Genomic DNA, 15,330 nt, shown 5'->3' on the forward strand with positions numbered 1-15,330 from the left:
GAATAATAAACAAATCTGATTACCTTGAACATAATAACAAGCTAAGTGTTTAATATGTCCTATGAAGTCAAAATTGGGCACCATCATGTGGTGAAATTTGGAATTGCATCACATCCAATTTTGCCTGGGAACAAACAGATTAAATAAATCTTAGTTTTGAATAAGCCACTCCTTCTCAAACAAGTAAACTCTGCCCATTTCGCGCAGTAGATGTTCTGTTAATATCTAGTATTTATACAAAGTCATAATTTAAATTGCTTTCAACCTTCATTCATCGGTTCAACCAACATTACTCGCTCTTATTACCGACTTGTATTGATTTAACTAAGCGTTTAATACTTCCTATCAGGTCTCAAGGCAAGATTTGGCAAAATACAATTTCAGCAAATCCAATTTTGCCAGGGAACAAAAATAGATTAAATAAACTAAATAAGTCTTCTTCCCATTAAATAAATCAGAAAAGTCTGTCTTGTAACCAGTCCTCTTCAAACAAGTAAAGTCTGCCCAATTTGTGCCGTAGATTTTGTGTCTATGCCTAGTATTTAAACAAAATCATAATTTAAACGACTTCTTTCCTTCATTCACTTTGGAAATTTGGAATTGCAGTAAATCGAATTTTGCCAGGGAACAAAAATAGATCAATTAAACTAAATAAGTCTTCTTCCCATTAAATAAATTAAAAAAGTCTGTCTTGTAACCAGTCCTTTTCAAACAAGTAAAGTCTGCCCATTTTGTGCCGTCGATTTTGTGTTAATGCCTAGTATTTATACAAAATCATAATTTAAAGGACTTCATTCCTTCATTAGCTTTGGAAATTTGGAATTGCAGCACATCAAATTTTGCCTGGGAAGAAAAGTAGATTAAATAAATTTAATAAGTCTTACTACTTCCCATTAAATAAATTAAATACGTCTTACTTGTTCCCACTCCTTTTCAAAAAAGTAGTTTAAAACGAGGTCCCTTCACTCAACCTTTAACCCTATTTATTCACCTTCTAGGCTAAGTGTTAAAGGCTAAGTGTTGAAGGCTAAGTGTTAAAGGCTAAGTGTTAAAGGCTAAGTGTTAGAGGCTAAGTGCCAGAGGCTAGGCGCCAGAGGCGAGTTTTTGTGGGCTGAAGTTTTAGTGGGGTTAGTGTGAATACAATCCAAAAGAATACAACAGAATACAATACAATAGAATATAATACATAGATTAAATTATATAGCTCTTACTACTTCCCATTAAATAAATTAAATACGTCTTACTTGTTCCCAATCCTTTTCAAAAAAGTAGTTTAAAACGAGGGCCCTTCACTCAACCTTTAACCTCAACCCCGCACGTCTTATTGTGTTGTATCTGTGAATGTTGGTTGTGGCCAAATGATAGTTTTCTTTCATTCGTTTAGGTTCCACGGTGTTTGTTGGCTATGTTTTCCACTGTCAGAAGGATGAAAATACAAAGTACAACGCTTGGACGTGGGCGAAGGCGTCACCGGTGAGTCCTTCCTTCCTATTTATTTACCTTCTAGATGCTAGAGGCTAAGTGTTAGAGGCTAAGTGTTAGAGGCTAAGTGTTAAACACAATACGAACAACACAACGATACTGCACTGAACAACACGATACCGCACTGAGAAACACGATACCGCACTGAACAACACGATACCGCACTGAACAACACCATGCCGCACTGAACACCATGCCACACTGAACAACACCATCCCGCACTGAACAACACCATGCCGCACTAAACAACACCATGCCGCACTGAACAACACCATGCCTCACTGAACGACACCATGCCGCACTGAAAGACACCATGCCGCACTGAACGACACCATGCCGCACTGAAAGACACCATCCCGCACTGAACACCATGCCGCACTGAACAACACCATCCTGCACTGAACAACACCATCCCGCACTGAACAACACCATGCCGCACTGAACAACATTATGCCGCACTGAACATTATGCCGCACTGAACAACACCATGCCGCACTGAACAACACCATGCCGCACTGAACAACATTATGCCGCACTGAACAACACCATGCCGCACTGAACAACACCATGCCGCACTGAACAACACCATGCCGCACTGAACAACACCATGCCGCATTGAACAACACCATCCTGCACTGAACAACACCATGCCGCACTGAACAACACCATGCCGCACTGAACAACACCATTCCGCACTGAACAACACCATGCCGCACTGAACAACACCATCCTGCACTGAACAACACCATCCCGCACTGAACAACACCATGCCGCATTGAACAACACCATGCCGCACTGAACAACACCATCCTGCACTGAACAACACCATGCCGCACTGAACAACACCATGCCGCACTGAACAACACCATGCCGCACTGAACAACACCATCCTGCACTGAACAACACCATCCCGCACTAAACAACACAATGTGACGTGCGGGGTTGAGGTTAAAGGTTGAGTGAAGGGCCCTCGTTTTAAACTACTTTTTTGAAAAGGATTGGGAACAAGTAAGACGTATTTAATTTATTTAATGGGAAGTAGTAAGAGCTATTGAATTTAATCTATGTATTCTATTCTATTGTATTGTATTCTGTTGTATTCTTTTGGATTGTATTCACACTAACCCCACTAAAACTTCAGCCCACAAAAACTCGCCTCTGGCGCCTAGCCTCTGGCACTTAGCCTCTAACACTTAGCCTTTAACACTTAGCCTTTAACACTTAGCCTAGAAGGTGAATAAATAGGGTTAAAGGTTGAGTGAAGGGACCTCGTTTTAAACTACTTTTTTGAAAAGGAGTGGGAACAAGTAAGACGTATTTAATTTATTTAATGGGAAGTAGTAAGACTTATTAAATTTATTTAATCTACTTTTCTTCCCAGGCAAAATTTGATGTGCTGCAATTCCAAATTTCCAAAGTGAATGAAGGAATGAAGTCCTTTAAATTATGATTTTGTATAAATACTAGGCATTAACACAAAATCGACGGCACAAAATGGGCAGACTTTACTTGTTTGAAAAGGACTGGTTACAAGACAGACTTTTTTAATTTATTTAATGGGAAGAAGACTTATTTAGTTTAATTGATCTATTTTTGTTCCCTGGCAAAATTCGATTTGCTGCAATTCCAAATTTCCAAAGTGAATGAAGGAAAGAAGTCGTTTAAATTATGATTTTGTTTAAATACTAGGCATAGACACAAAATCTACGGCACAAAATGGGCAGACTTTACTTGTTTGAAGAGGACTGGTTACAAGACAGACTTTTCTGATTTATTTAATGGGAAGAGGACTTATTTAGTTTATTTAATCTATTTTTATTTCTATTTTTATTTAATCTATTTTTGTTCCCTGGCAAAATTGGATTTGCTGAAATTGTATTTTGCCAAATCTCGATTTGAGACCTGATAGCAAGTATTAAACGCTTAGTTAAATCAATACAAGTTGGTAATAAGAGCGAGTAATGTTGGTTGAACCGATGAATGAAGGTTGAAAGCAATTTAAATTATGACTTTGTATAAATACTAGATATTAACAGAACATCTACTGCGCAAAATGGGCAGAGTTTACTTGTTTGAGAAGGAGTGGCTTATTCAAAACTAAGATTTATGTAATCTGTTTGTTCCCAGGCAAAATTGGATGTGATGCAATTCCAAATTTCACCACATGATGGTGCCCAATTTTGACTTCATAGGACATATTAAACACTTAGCTTTTTATTATGTTCAAGGTAATCAGATTTGTTTATCATTCTAATGGCCTCTTCAAAACTATTCTGGATTACTACTTTGGATCTATTCTACATTACTTGGCAACAACATACTCTGTAACAGATTAGGCAGTATAATCACATATGTTAACTTGAGAGTGCCCACACTCAATCTACTTATCGTGATGTGTTAAATCAATTACTGTTAGACATTATTTGTCTGATAATCTACCAAATCTTTGAATTGAAGAATTTGTGATTTAATTAATAGCTTGTTCAGGGTAATCAGACTTGTATATAATTCTAATGGCCTTCTTTTGAAAACTATTCTGAATTACAACTTTGGATCTTATATTACTTTGCAACAATCTACTCGGTGACAGATTAGGCAGTATAATCACATATGTTAACTTCAGTGCCCACACTGTATTTATTTATGGTTATTTGTTAAATCAAGTACTGTTAGACATGAAATAGGAAGTGTTTAACATAAATGTTATGGCTACTCACCATTGTAGCTCGCTCCTGGTCAATGATATGAGCCTCTTCTTGCAGTGGAAAACTTGCAGCCAACAAACACCGTGGAACCTAAAGGAATGAAATTAAACATTAACATTTCGCCTGGACCAACATTCACACGTACAACGCAACGCGGCTACACTTCTGCTATTACAAACGTAAATCTCCTTAAACACAACGAGTGTTACTTACCGTGTACGCTCTAGGCAAAATTGGATGTGATGCAATTCCAAATCTATCTGAAACGGCAGTTAAAAGTAGAGTTACATCAAGTTTTCTTTTTTAATCAACACAATCATTTACAACCGTTGACCAGAAAGAATCGTCGAAATTCGACGTCCCCCACAAACGCCACGCTCACTCGCTTTTCAGGGCAACAAAAGTACTTCTTTTTAAAAACGATGAGTTGTACTTACCGTGTACGCTCTGGACGGTCCAGTTGCAAGCAGAAAATAAAAATATTTCTCTTGTTAGTCGTATGTTACCATCCGCTGTGTCTTTGTCAACATCGCCGCCATTTTCCTACTTCCTGCTGCGAGCCACGCCCACGGATTTAAATTTGGGCGGAAGCTCTTTCCATTGGCGTCGTTTTCGCGTATAGCAAATCCAATTGGTTGGGAAGGGGGCACGGTTATGCAGCCGAGGGGTCCTGTGATCGGTGGGATGTAAAGTAGGCGTCGACGTCACGTCCGCGTCACGTGACCACGACGTGGCAGACGTCATATAGCAACCGCTGTTTTGTTTAGTAGACTTACAGTTGTTATGCATTGACATAATGGCGCACACACCAAATAGATTTAAATAAATTAAATAATTCTTCTGCCCACTCTCTTTTAAACAAGTTAACTCTCCCCGCGGATTTGAATTCCGGCGAAAGTTACGCCCATCGACGTCACGTATGTCACGTGACCACGACGTGGCAGATGTCATATAGCAACCGCTGTTTTGTTTAGTAGATTTACAGTTGTTATGCATTGGCATAATGGTGTGCACTCAAAATAGATTTAAATAAATTAAATATTTCTTCTGCCCACTCCCTTTTAAACAAGTTAACTCTGCCCACGTCCATTGACGTCTTGTCTGCGTCACGTGACCACAACGTAGCGACGTCATATAGTAACCGCTGTTTTGATTAGTAGACTTACAGTTATTATGCGTTGACATAATGGCGCACTGGTTAGCATGGCCACCTCTTAAGCATGATGTTGCGGGTTCGACGCCTGATCAATGTTAGCATGGAGTGACCTGAAGTGCATGGCGCTGAAGATTTGAATCTTTGAAATGCGCTGAGGTCTGACATATCAGGCAGAATGGTTTGCCATCACGTTCAACAAAAAATAGAAACTTTCCCACTCTGATTAAAACGTCCTGTGTTCATCTACGTATTTTCGTTTTGCTGTGCATCTTTTCCCTGCCATTTCGAGAGCCCAATTGACACTCATAGTTTAAAGAAATGTGTTTGCCCATCCTACTTTGTGGAATTTCACCACATGCGCTTTTGACCAAAATACCAAATTGAACTCAAGTGAAGCCAACACGCACCCCCCCCCCCCCCCCCCCCCCCCCACACACACACACACACACAAATGTTGATATGAACATAAAAGAGCCGCATGCGGTTCGGGAGTTGCGGCTTGGCCAAACCTGTACTATACAACTTTATTTGTATAAAATTTTCACAACAGCTGTCACACAAACAAAGCGGGAAAAACCGAAGTTCCGCCCACGCTGGATTTATTTGCACCTTTGAAAAGACACCGTATTGCCGCAGATGTGGCAAAGAGTACTTTTGGGCATCTGAGACGGAAGGATGTCCAAAGCATCACGTCACCTGCTCTGGTAGGCATGGTGGTGGGACGTTGAGGTCAACCGCTTTGGGGTTGGCTGAATCTTTGATCGCAGGATGCCACACACTTGAAGACAGAAGCAGAAAAGCAGAGCTAAATGCAAAATGTACTCACCGGTGACTCCAATTTTTTTCCCCCCTGAAGAAACAGCTGGACGGGTGGCCCCGGCTGGCCAGTGGGACTCTTGTTATTCTGACCCTTTTTAGTGCGCGTTTGGGGCAACAACCGTTTTTTGTGGCACTCTCTTCTGGTTCAAAAGTGCCCTGCATGTGAATTTGCTTTTCCTGCCTTCTGATTGGATGAGCGCCGGTGTGACGCGGTGCCTCTGTCACCGTGGCGGGGGGTATACGTTGGCATCGGAGCGTCTGCCAACGTCTGAGACCGGCTGGCAGTGTATCGGAGGTGTCGAGTGCGGTGCCGCTGGAGCTCACTCACCAGCTGGTGTTAGGGCCACAGAATGAAGGCTAAGGAGAAGAATAGAAAGAGAAACAGAAACTTCTCCTCCAATTGTTTGATTTGTCTCTTCTGAGCTTCGATGAATTCTTTCAGCTCTTTGTTCCTCTAGGACGGACAAATGGAAAGTGGCATTCAAAAGCCAGTAAGCGTGCAAGTAAGTGCCGGGCTGGCTTTGGGCCCTTACCTGTTGCGCGCTGTGCAGCAGATCCATTCTCTCTTGGAGGATGCAAGCGTCGCGCTCCCTCAACTCGCACATCAGGGCTCGCTTCCATTGGTCCACGGCGCTCCTAAGCTCTTCTCTCTGATCCGCCGTCAGCACGTCATTCACGCCAGCGTGGCTGGCTTTTTCGCCGTCCGTGGCGGGGCAGTCCCGCTGCGGTAGCGCCTCGTACAACATGGCCTCCAGCTCCAGGATCCTCTGGGCCGCAATCCTCGTCCATCAGTGGTCCGGCGGGAGATTTGAGGGCGGCTTACCTTATGAGCCTGGTCCATGGAACACTTCCTGAAGTCCAACTCTTCATCCAGGTAGCCCTTCTGCTTGCAGAACATATCCTAGCACAGCTCAAGGTCAGAATTGTTGGGGCACATTGCCGGAGTTCCCCTTGGCTGATGTCGCGTGTCTGTCTACCTTCTCACTTTCAATGTCCAACATCTTCTGTTGAAGTGCTGACTTGGTCACTTTGATGTATTCTAACCACTGAGGAAAGGCTGCTGTCACATAAGCAGAATGCGAGAGCGTGCGTGGACGTGCGCGTTACCTTCTCCGCTAGGGTGAGAAGGGTCCTGGCGTGAATCACGACCACCTGCTCCTCGTTGGTGAGATTCTGCAAGAGCCCAAAGGCACAGCGTCAACAAGCTTCTTTCAGCGCAAAGCCGGCGGGAGATTTGAGGGCGGCTTACCTTATGAGCCTGGTCCATGGAACACTTCCTGAAGTCCAACTCTTCATCCAGGTAGCCCTTCTGCTTGCAGAACATATCCTAGCACAGCTCAAGGTCAGAATTGTTGGGGCACATTGCCGGAGTTCCCCTTGGCTGATGTCGCGTGTCTGTCTACCTTCTCACTTTCAATGTCCAACATCTTCTGTTGAAGTGCTGACTTGGTCACTTTGATGTATTCTAACCACTGAGGAAAGGCTGCTGTCACATAAGCAGAATGCGAGAGCGTGCGTGGACGTGCGCGTTACCTTCTCCGCTAGGGTGAGAAGGGTCCTGGCGTGAATCACGACCACCTGCTCCTCGTTGGTGAGATTCTGCAAGAGCCCAAAGGCACAGCGTCAACAAGCTTCTTTCAGCGCAAAGCCTTCCAAAAGTCACATTTGAGCCGCCGAGTCTCGTGGAGTGCGAACATAAGGAGTTCGACATGCACTTACGGCGTTATAGCCCAGGATGTCCAGCTTCTTCATCAGATCACTGATGACGATGTCCGGGGGAAAGGCGCAAGGAGCAATGTAAGGTGTTCTGGGACCTCGGGTTAAGGTTAGGGTTGCGAGGGACGCCTTACGTACGCTCACGCCCTCGGCCTCGCAGTAGATCTGCAAAGGGCTGAGGCCGTCTGGGAAACGGACTTGCAGAAACTTCAAGACGGGGGAGCGCCACTCCCTCTCCTGAAAGGCAGAGGCATGCATCCGTCCGTCCGTCCGTCCGTCCGTCACATCTCTGGCCTCAACACGCTTGTGCGAGTCTTCCCACCTCCAGCTCCAGGATGCGGAACTCAAGCAGTTCGTTTTGGTCTCGGATATCCTGGATGTGCTCTTTCAGACGCGCTTCTTCCGCCTCCATCCGCCTGACCTGAAAAGACAGTCAGACCTCATCTGCGGGGCTTCCCGACAGGTGTGATGCCAAGCGACTCCGCCCAGCGCCTTTCTTTCCGTCACCTTTTCGGCCAACTGCTGATTGCTCTGACGCAGCAGCTGCTTCTCCTCCACCCACTTGACATTCTAGAAGAGACAAACGCGTGGACAGCTTTGGAATGTTGTGTCATTTTCATCCACAAATTCTTTGGTTGACTGAACAACATTATGGCGCACTGAACAACATTATGCCGCACTGAACAACACCATGCCGCACTGAACAACACCATGCCGCACTGAACAACACCATGCCGCAATGAACAACACCATCCCGCACTGAACAACACCATGCCGCACTGAGCAACACCATGCCGCACTGAACAACACCATCCCGCACTGAACAACACCATGCCGCACTGAACAACACCATTCCGCACTGAACAACACCATGCCGCACTGAACAACATTACGCTGCACTGAACAACACCATGCCGCACTGAACAACACCATGCCGCACTGAACAACACCATGCCGCATTGAACAACACCATGCCGCATTGAACAACACCATGCCGCACTGAACAACACCATCCTGCACTGAACAACACCATGCCGCATTGAACAACACCATGCCGCACTGAACAACACCATCCTGCACTGAACAACACCATCCCGCACTGAACAACACCATCCCGCATTGAACAACACCATCCTGCACTGAACAACACCATGCCGCACTGAACAACACCATGCCGCACTGAACAACACCATTCCGCACTGAACAACACCATGCCGCACTGAACAACACCATCCTGCACTGAACAACACCATCCCGCACTGAACAACACCATGCCGCATTGAACAACACCATCCTGCACTGAACAACACCATCCTGCACTGAACAACACCATGCCGCACTGAACAACACCATGCCGCACTGAACAACACCATGCCGCACTGAACAACACTATGCCGCACTGAACAACATTATGTCGCACTGAACAACACCATGCCGCACTGAACAACACCATGCCGCACTGAACAACATTATGCCGCACTGAAAAACACCATGCCGCACTGAACAACACCATCCCGCACTGAACAACACCATGCCGCATTGAACAACACCATGCCGCACTGAACAACACCATTCCGCACTGAACAACACCATGCCGCACTGAACAACACCATCCTGCACTGAACAACATTATGGCGCACTGGACAACATTATGCCGCACTGAACAACACCATGCCGCACTGAACAACACCATGCCGCACTGAACAACACCATGCCGCACTGAACAACACCATGCCGCACTGAACAACACCATGCCGCACTGAACAACACCATGCCGCACTGAACAACACCATGCCGCACTGAACAACACGATCCCGCATTGAACAACACCATCCTGCACTGAACAACACCATGCCGCACTGAACAACACCATGCCGCACTGAACAACACCATTCCGCACTGAACAACACCATGCCGCACTGAACAACACCATCCTGCACTGAACAACACCATCCCGCACTGAACAACACCATGCCGCATTAAACAACACCATGCCGCACTGAACAACACCATCCTGCACTGAACAACACCATGCCGCACTGAACAACACCATGCCGCACTGAACAACACCATGCCGCACTGAACAACATTATGCCGCACTGAACAACATTATGCCGCACTAAACAACATTATGTCGCACTGAACAACACCATGCCGCACTGAACAACACCATGCTGCACTGAACAACATTATGCCGCACTGAACAACACGATCCCGCACTGAACAACACCACCCCGCACTGAACAACACGATCCCGCATTGAACAACACCATGCCGCACTGAACAACACCATGCCGCACTGAACAACACCATGCCGCACTGAACAACATTATGCCGCACTGAACAACATTATGCCGCACTGAACAACACCATGCCGCACTGAACAACACCATGCCGCACTGAACAACACGACGTCGCACTGAACAACACGACGCCGCACAGAACAACACGACGCCGCACAGAATAACACAATACCGCACAGAACAACACAATACCGCACAAACAGTTTTAGATAAAATTACGTCGCAGTCATGTGACGCGGACATGACGTCAATAGGCGGAACTCACGGCAAAATTATAATCCGTGGGCGTGGCTTGCAACAGGAAGTAGGAAAGCGGCAGTTCTGGCAAACAAGACACAGCGGTTAGTAACACGATGACTAACAAGGCAAATGTTTTTGTTTTCAGCTTGCAACTTGACCGTCTAGAGCGTACAAGGTAATTACAACTGTTTTTTTTTAGCCCTGAAAAGCGAGGGAGTGTGGCGTTTGGGAGGAATGTCGAACTCGGCGTCTGCTTCCAGCCACAGACGCCAAATTTCGACGATTATTTCGACTGGTCAACGGTTGTAAATTATTGCGTTGACTAAAAACTTTATTTAACTCTACTCTTAACTTTGCCGTTTCAGATATGCGGGTATTACACCGCGGAAATGACGTCAATAGGCTGAACTCTCGCCAAAATTCAAATCTGTGGGCGCAATGGCCTTGAGCGAGACACCGGATACAAACACGACGATTATCAACAGAAATATCTTTATTTTCTGCTTGCAAGTGGACCGTCTAGAGCGTACACGGTAAGTACAACTCATTGTGTTTAAAAAGATTTACGTTTGTGTAGTTTGCGTTGCGTTGTATCTGTGAATGTTGGTTGAGGCTAAATGTTAATGTTTAATTTCATTCCTTTAGGTTCCACGGTGTTTGTTGGCTGTATGTTTTCCACTGCAAGAAGAGGCTCGTATCATTGACCAGCAGGAGCTACAATGGTGAGTACCCCTTTCGTCTTCCATTTATGTTAAACACTTCCTATTTCATGTCTAACAGTACTCGATTTAACAAATAACCATAAATAAATACAGTGTGGGCAGTCACGTTAACATATGTGATTATCCTGCCTAATATGTTTATCACAAATATGTCACTAATCACTAATATGTTTATTTGTTTATCACAACACCTTTGGACCTTCAGCAATCGATTATTTCCCTTCATCTACATAGAGACAGAACGATGGTGTCTTAAACATCTCATTCATTTCACCAAATAACTTCACGCAGGTGGATAACGGCCGTCTCGGTCACGCTATGTTGCGTGATGCAGTTTTGAAGAACCAAATGCATTTATTCAATGAATAAGTCAAGCTAGTTCTATGTTTATGATGTTGTAAGTTACGGTACCGATTGAAGTTGAGTTCGAAGCCAGTGGAAAACAGCGCTGCGTTTGTGCTCTCCAGGTACAAATGTTGTGATCTCTGACTGACGACCGGGCGAGACTCGAGTAAGAGATGTCCAAACGAGCTCCGGCAGGGCGGGCCAAGGCGGAGCGAACGGACGCCCTTCAGGCCGCCAATGACGAGCTGAGAACCAAACTGATGGACGTCCAGTTAGAACTTCAGCAGGAGAAGAACAAGGTGAAAACCTCAACAGACAGACACTGCCTGCCTCCCTGCCTGCCTCCCTGCCTGCCTCCCTGCCTGCCTCCCTCCCTCCCAGTTTTCCCGATGTAGATTAGACATGCGTGTGCCATGACTGTGTCAGCCTACATCAACAAATGCACCGAGGACGTCAGCACCACTAAGAATATCATCACCCGGGGCAACCAACGACCCTGGATGACTGAGGAGGTACGTCAAACGCTACGAGCGCGGAACTCTGCCTTCAAGTCTGGCGACAAGGAGACACTGAGGACAGCGAGAGCCAACTTGAACCGTGCCATCAGGATAGCGAAGCGAGACCGCAGTCGAAAATTTCAGGATCGTTTCCACGACGTCAAAAACATCAGGAATATGTGGCAAGGCATACGGGCGATTACAGACTACAACTCACCCTCCCCCCCCCCGGTGGGTGTAGTTGATGCTGACTTTCTAAATGGTCTAAATAACTTCTTTGGGAGGTTCGAGGCACTAAACGGCACTCCAGCAGTTAAAACTGTCCCCCATCAGGAAGAGGAGGTACTCTGCCTTGACTCCGCCGATGTGTTGAAGACCCTGAGGAGAGTCAACCCCTGTAAGGCCCCTGGCCCCGACAACATTCCTGGGCGTGTGTTCAGGGAATGTGCAAGTCATCTGGCTGGGGTCATCACAGACATTTTTAACACCTCGCTGGGCCAAGCCACAGTGCCGGCGTGCTTTAAGACTGCCTCCATCATTCCGGTGCCGAAGAAACCTCAAATCACCTCATTTAATGATTACCGGCCTGTTGCACTGACTCCGGTTATGATGAAGTGCTTCGAAAGGCTGCTTAAAGGTCACATCGTTTCCAGACTCCCCCTATTATTTGACCCGTTCCAGTTTGCCGACCGGCAAAACCGCTCCACTCAGGACGCCATCTCCTCCGTTCTTCACCTGAGCCTGGCTCACCTGGAGGAGAAGAACACCCATGTGCGGAGGCTGTTCCTGGACTTCAGCTCAGCGTTTAACACCATCATCCCACAGCATCTGGTAGGAAAATTGGAACACCTGGGCTTCAACACCCCCCTTCGCAACTGGCTGCTAGACTTCCTCACCAACAGACCTCAGTCAGTCCGGGTCGGACAGAACACCTCTGATGTCATCACCCTCAGCACAGGCTCCCTTCAGGGCTGCGTCCTGAGCCCCCTGCTGTGCACCCTGATGACACACGACTGCGTCCTCAGGTTCACCACCAATCACATCGTGAAGTCAGCAGACGACACAACGGTGGTGGGGCTCATCAGAGACAACAACGACCTGGACTACAGAGAGGAGGTGGAGCAGCTGGTGGGCTGGTGCAGAGAAAACAGCCTGATCCTGAATGAGGAGAAGATGAAGGAGATCATCGTCGACTTCAGGAAAAAACAGCCTCACCACGCTCCACTGATCATCAACAGCTCAGCTGTGGAGGTGGTCAGCACCACCAAATTCCTGGGGGTCCACATCACAGAAGACCTCACCTGGACTATGAACACTACGGCACTGGTCAAGAGGGCACAGAAGCGCTTGTACTTCCTGCGGAGGATGAGGAGAGCCCACCTGCCCCCACCCATCATGAGGACGTTCTACAGGAGCACCATAGAGAGCATTCTGACAAGCTGTCTCTCTGTGTGGTGTGGAGGCTGCACCGCCTCCGATTGGAAGAACGTGAGGAGAGTGGTGAGGACAGCAGAGAGGATCATAGGGGCTCCTCTTCCCTCCATTCAGGACATTTCATCTCAGCGCTGCATGTCCCGTGCCCGTAACATCATCAATGACCCATCACACCCCCACCATGGACTGTTCTCCCTGCTGCCCTCTGGGAAGAGGTTTGCAGCATCCGCTGCAGGTCCACCAGGTTCTGCAACAGCTTTTTCCCTGCTGTCATCAGACTGTTGAACACTAGAACTGTTGAGCTCTAAACTGAACTCTGCATCACACATTCACAGAACTGTACTTTATGACACTACGGACCTCTATCTTGCACTATCTCGCACTACCAACTTTACTGAACTTGTATAAACCCTTTAAATAGAAGTTTAATACATGGTTTAGCATTCCTCTGCACACTCTTGAATACTGTTTTGCCAAGATGACAATAAAGTTTGTCTAAGTCTAAGTCATGTCAGGTCAGCTGTCTGGAGAGAGAGAGAAGTCAGGACCTGCGGGCGGAGCACCACCGTGCCACCGCCGCCATGACGGAACTCAAAAGCAAACTCCATGAGGAGAAGCAGAAAGAGTTAGCCATTACCAGGGAGACATTACTGCGGCAGCATGAAATGGAGCTGATGAGAGTGATCAAAATCAAAGATGGAGAGATCCAGCGACTGAATGCCTTGGTCCTCAGCCTGAGGGACGGCTCCATGGACAAGGTGATCCGCTCTATCCGTGTCTGACTATCCGCACGCCACATCGGGCTTCGATGCGGCCGCTACCGTATTGTGTAGCTTGTCCCCAGTAAGCGTCGCGGCGCTCCGTTGCGGTCTCAACGGCCCGGTGTGGCGCAATGTCTGCTCAGGTGAGGAGGGGGGGCGCTTTGCTGGCGGAGGTGGAGGAGACGCGGCGGTGTCGGGAGACCGAGTGGTGTCGCCTCCACCAGGAGTGCGGAAGAAGCCCTGGCAGCGGCCCAGCAGGCCTGGCAGTCTCGAGCGGCCGAGCTCCGATCAGCTCATCACCAGCATCGGGAGGAGCTGAGCCGAACCAAGAGAGACTGCGAGAGGGAGATCCGCCGACTGGTAGGACTGATCAGATGCGCGGTGCGTGGCTATGTTCCCAATTTCGTTGTATACCTGCAGTGCAATGACACCTAAGGCATTCTATTCTATTCTATTTATAGAATATTCTATTCTATACAACACCATCCCGCACTGAAGAACACCATGCCGCACTGAACAACACCATTCCGCACTGAACAACACCATGCCGCACTGAACAACATTACGCTGCACTGAACAACACCATGCCGCACTGAACAACATTATAACGCACTGAACAACACCATCCCGCACTGAACAACACCATGCCGCACTAAACAACATTATGCCGCACTGAACAACACCATGCCGCACTGAACAACACCATCCTGCACTGAACAACACCATTCCGCATTGAACACCATGCCGCACTGAACAACACCATCCCGCACTGAACAACACCATGCCGCACTGAACAACACCATGCCGCACTGAACAACATTATAACGCACTGAACAACACCATCCCGCACTGAACAACACCATGCCGCACTAAACAACATTATGCCGCACTGAACAACATTATGCCGAAATGAACAACACCATGCCGCACTGAACAACACCATGCCGCACTGAACAACACCATCCTGCACTGAACAACACCATCCCGCACTGAACAACACCATGCCGCACTGAACAACACCATGCCGCACTGAACAACACCATGCCGCAATGAACAACACCATCCCGCACTGAACAACATTATGCCGCACTGAACAACATTATGCCGCACTGAACAACATTATGCCGCACTGAACAACATTATGCCGCAC

The 15,330-nt window shown here is 47.0% G+C and overlaps 2 protein-coding genes across 4 annotated transcripts; both read right to left on the reverse strand.

Moving 5' to 3' along the window:
- Positions 1-5,970: 5,970 nt before the first annotated feature.
- On the reverse strand, positions 5,971-7,335 carry LOC148382128 (janus kinase and microtubule-interacting protein 3-like). 3 transcript variants are annotated; one of them, XM_088360354.1, is made up of 5 exons: positions 7,270-7,335; positions 7,140-7,208; positions 6,696-7,063; positions 6,491-6,616; positions 5,971-6,121 (listed from the first exon to the last, which is right to left on the reverse strand). In XM_088360354.1, the coding sequence occupies exons 3-4, from the start codon at positions 6,906-6,908 to the stop codon at positions 6,500-6,502; spliced, it is 330 nt and encodes a 109-aa protein (XP_088216480.1). In that variant the 5' UTR covers positions 6,909-7,063; positions 7,140-7,208; positions 7,270-7,335; the 3' UTR covers positions 5,971-6,121; positions 6,491-6,499. The 3 variants fall into 3 exon arrangements, with proteins under 3 accessions (XP_088216480.1, XP_088216479.1, XP_088216481.1); XM_088360353.1 differs by lacking the exon at positions 5,971-6,121 and having other exon boundaries at positions 6,346-6,616; XM_088360355.1 differs by lacking the exons at positions 5,971-6,121; positions 7,140-7,208; positions 7,270-7,335 and having other exon boundaries at positions 6,346-6,616; positions 6,696-7,098.
- A 170-nt stretch (positions 7,336-7,505) lies between these two features.
- On the reverse strand, positions 7,506-8,136 carry LOC148382129 (janus kinase and microtubule-interacting protein 3-like). Its single transcript, XM_088360860.1, has 3 exons — positions 7,882-8,136; positions 7,696-7,761; positions 7,506-7,634 (listed from the first exon to the last, which is right to left on the reverse strand). The coding sequence occupies exons 1-3, from the start codon at positions 8,134-8,136 to the stop codon at positions 7,506-7,508; spliced, it is 450 nt and encodes a 149-aa protein (XP_088216986.1).
- Between the last annotated feature and the right edge of the window lie 7,194 nt (positions 8,137-15,330).

This window comes from Syngnathus floridae, chromosome 18, assembly GCF_059516105.1.
Source record: "Syngnathus floridae isolate MCC-2025c chromosome 18, RoL_Sflo_1.0, whole genome shotgun sequence".
Lineage (NCBI taxonomy): Eukaryota > Metazoa > Chordata > Actinopteri > Syngnathiformes > Syngnathidae > Syngnathus > Syngnathus floridae.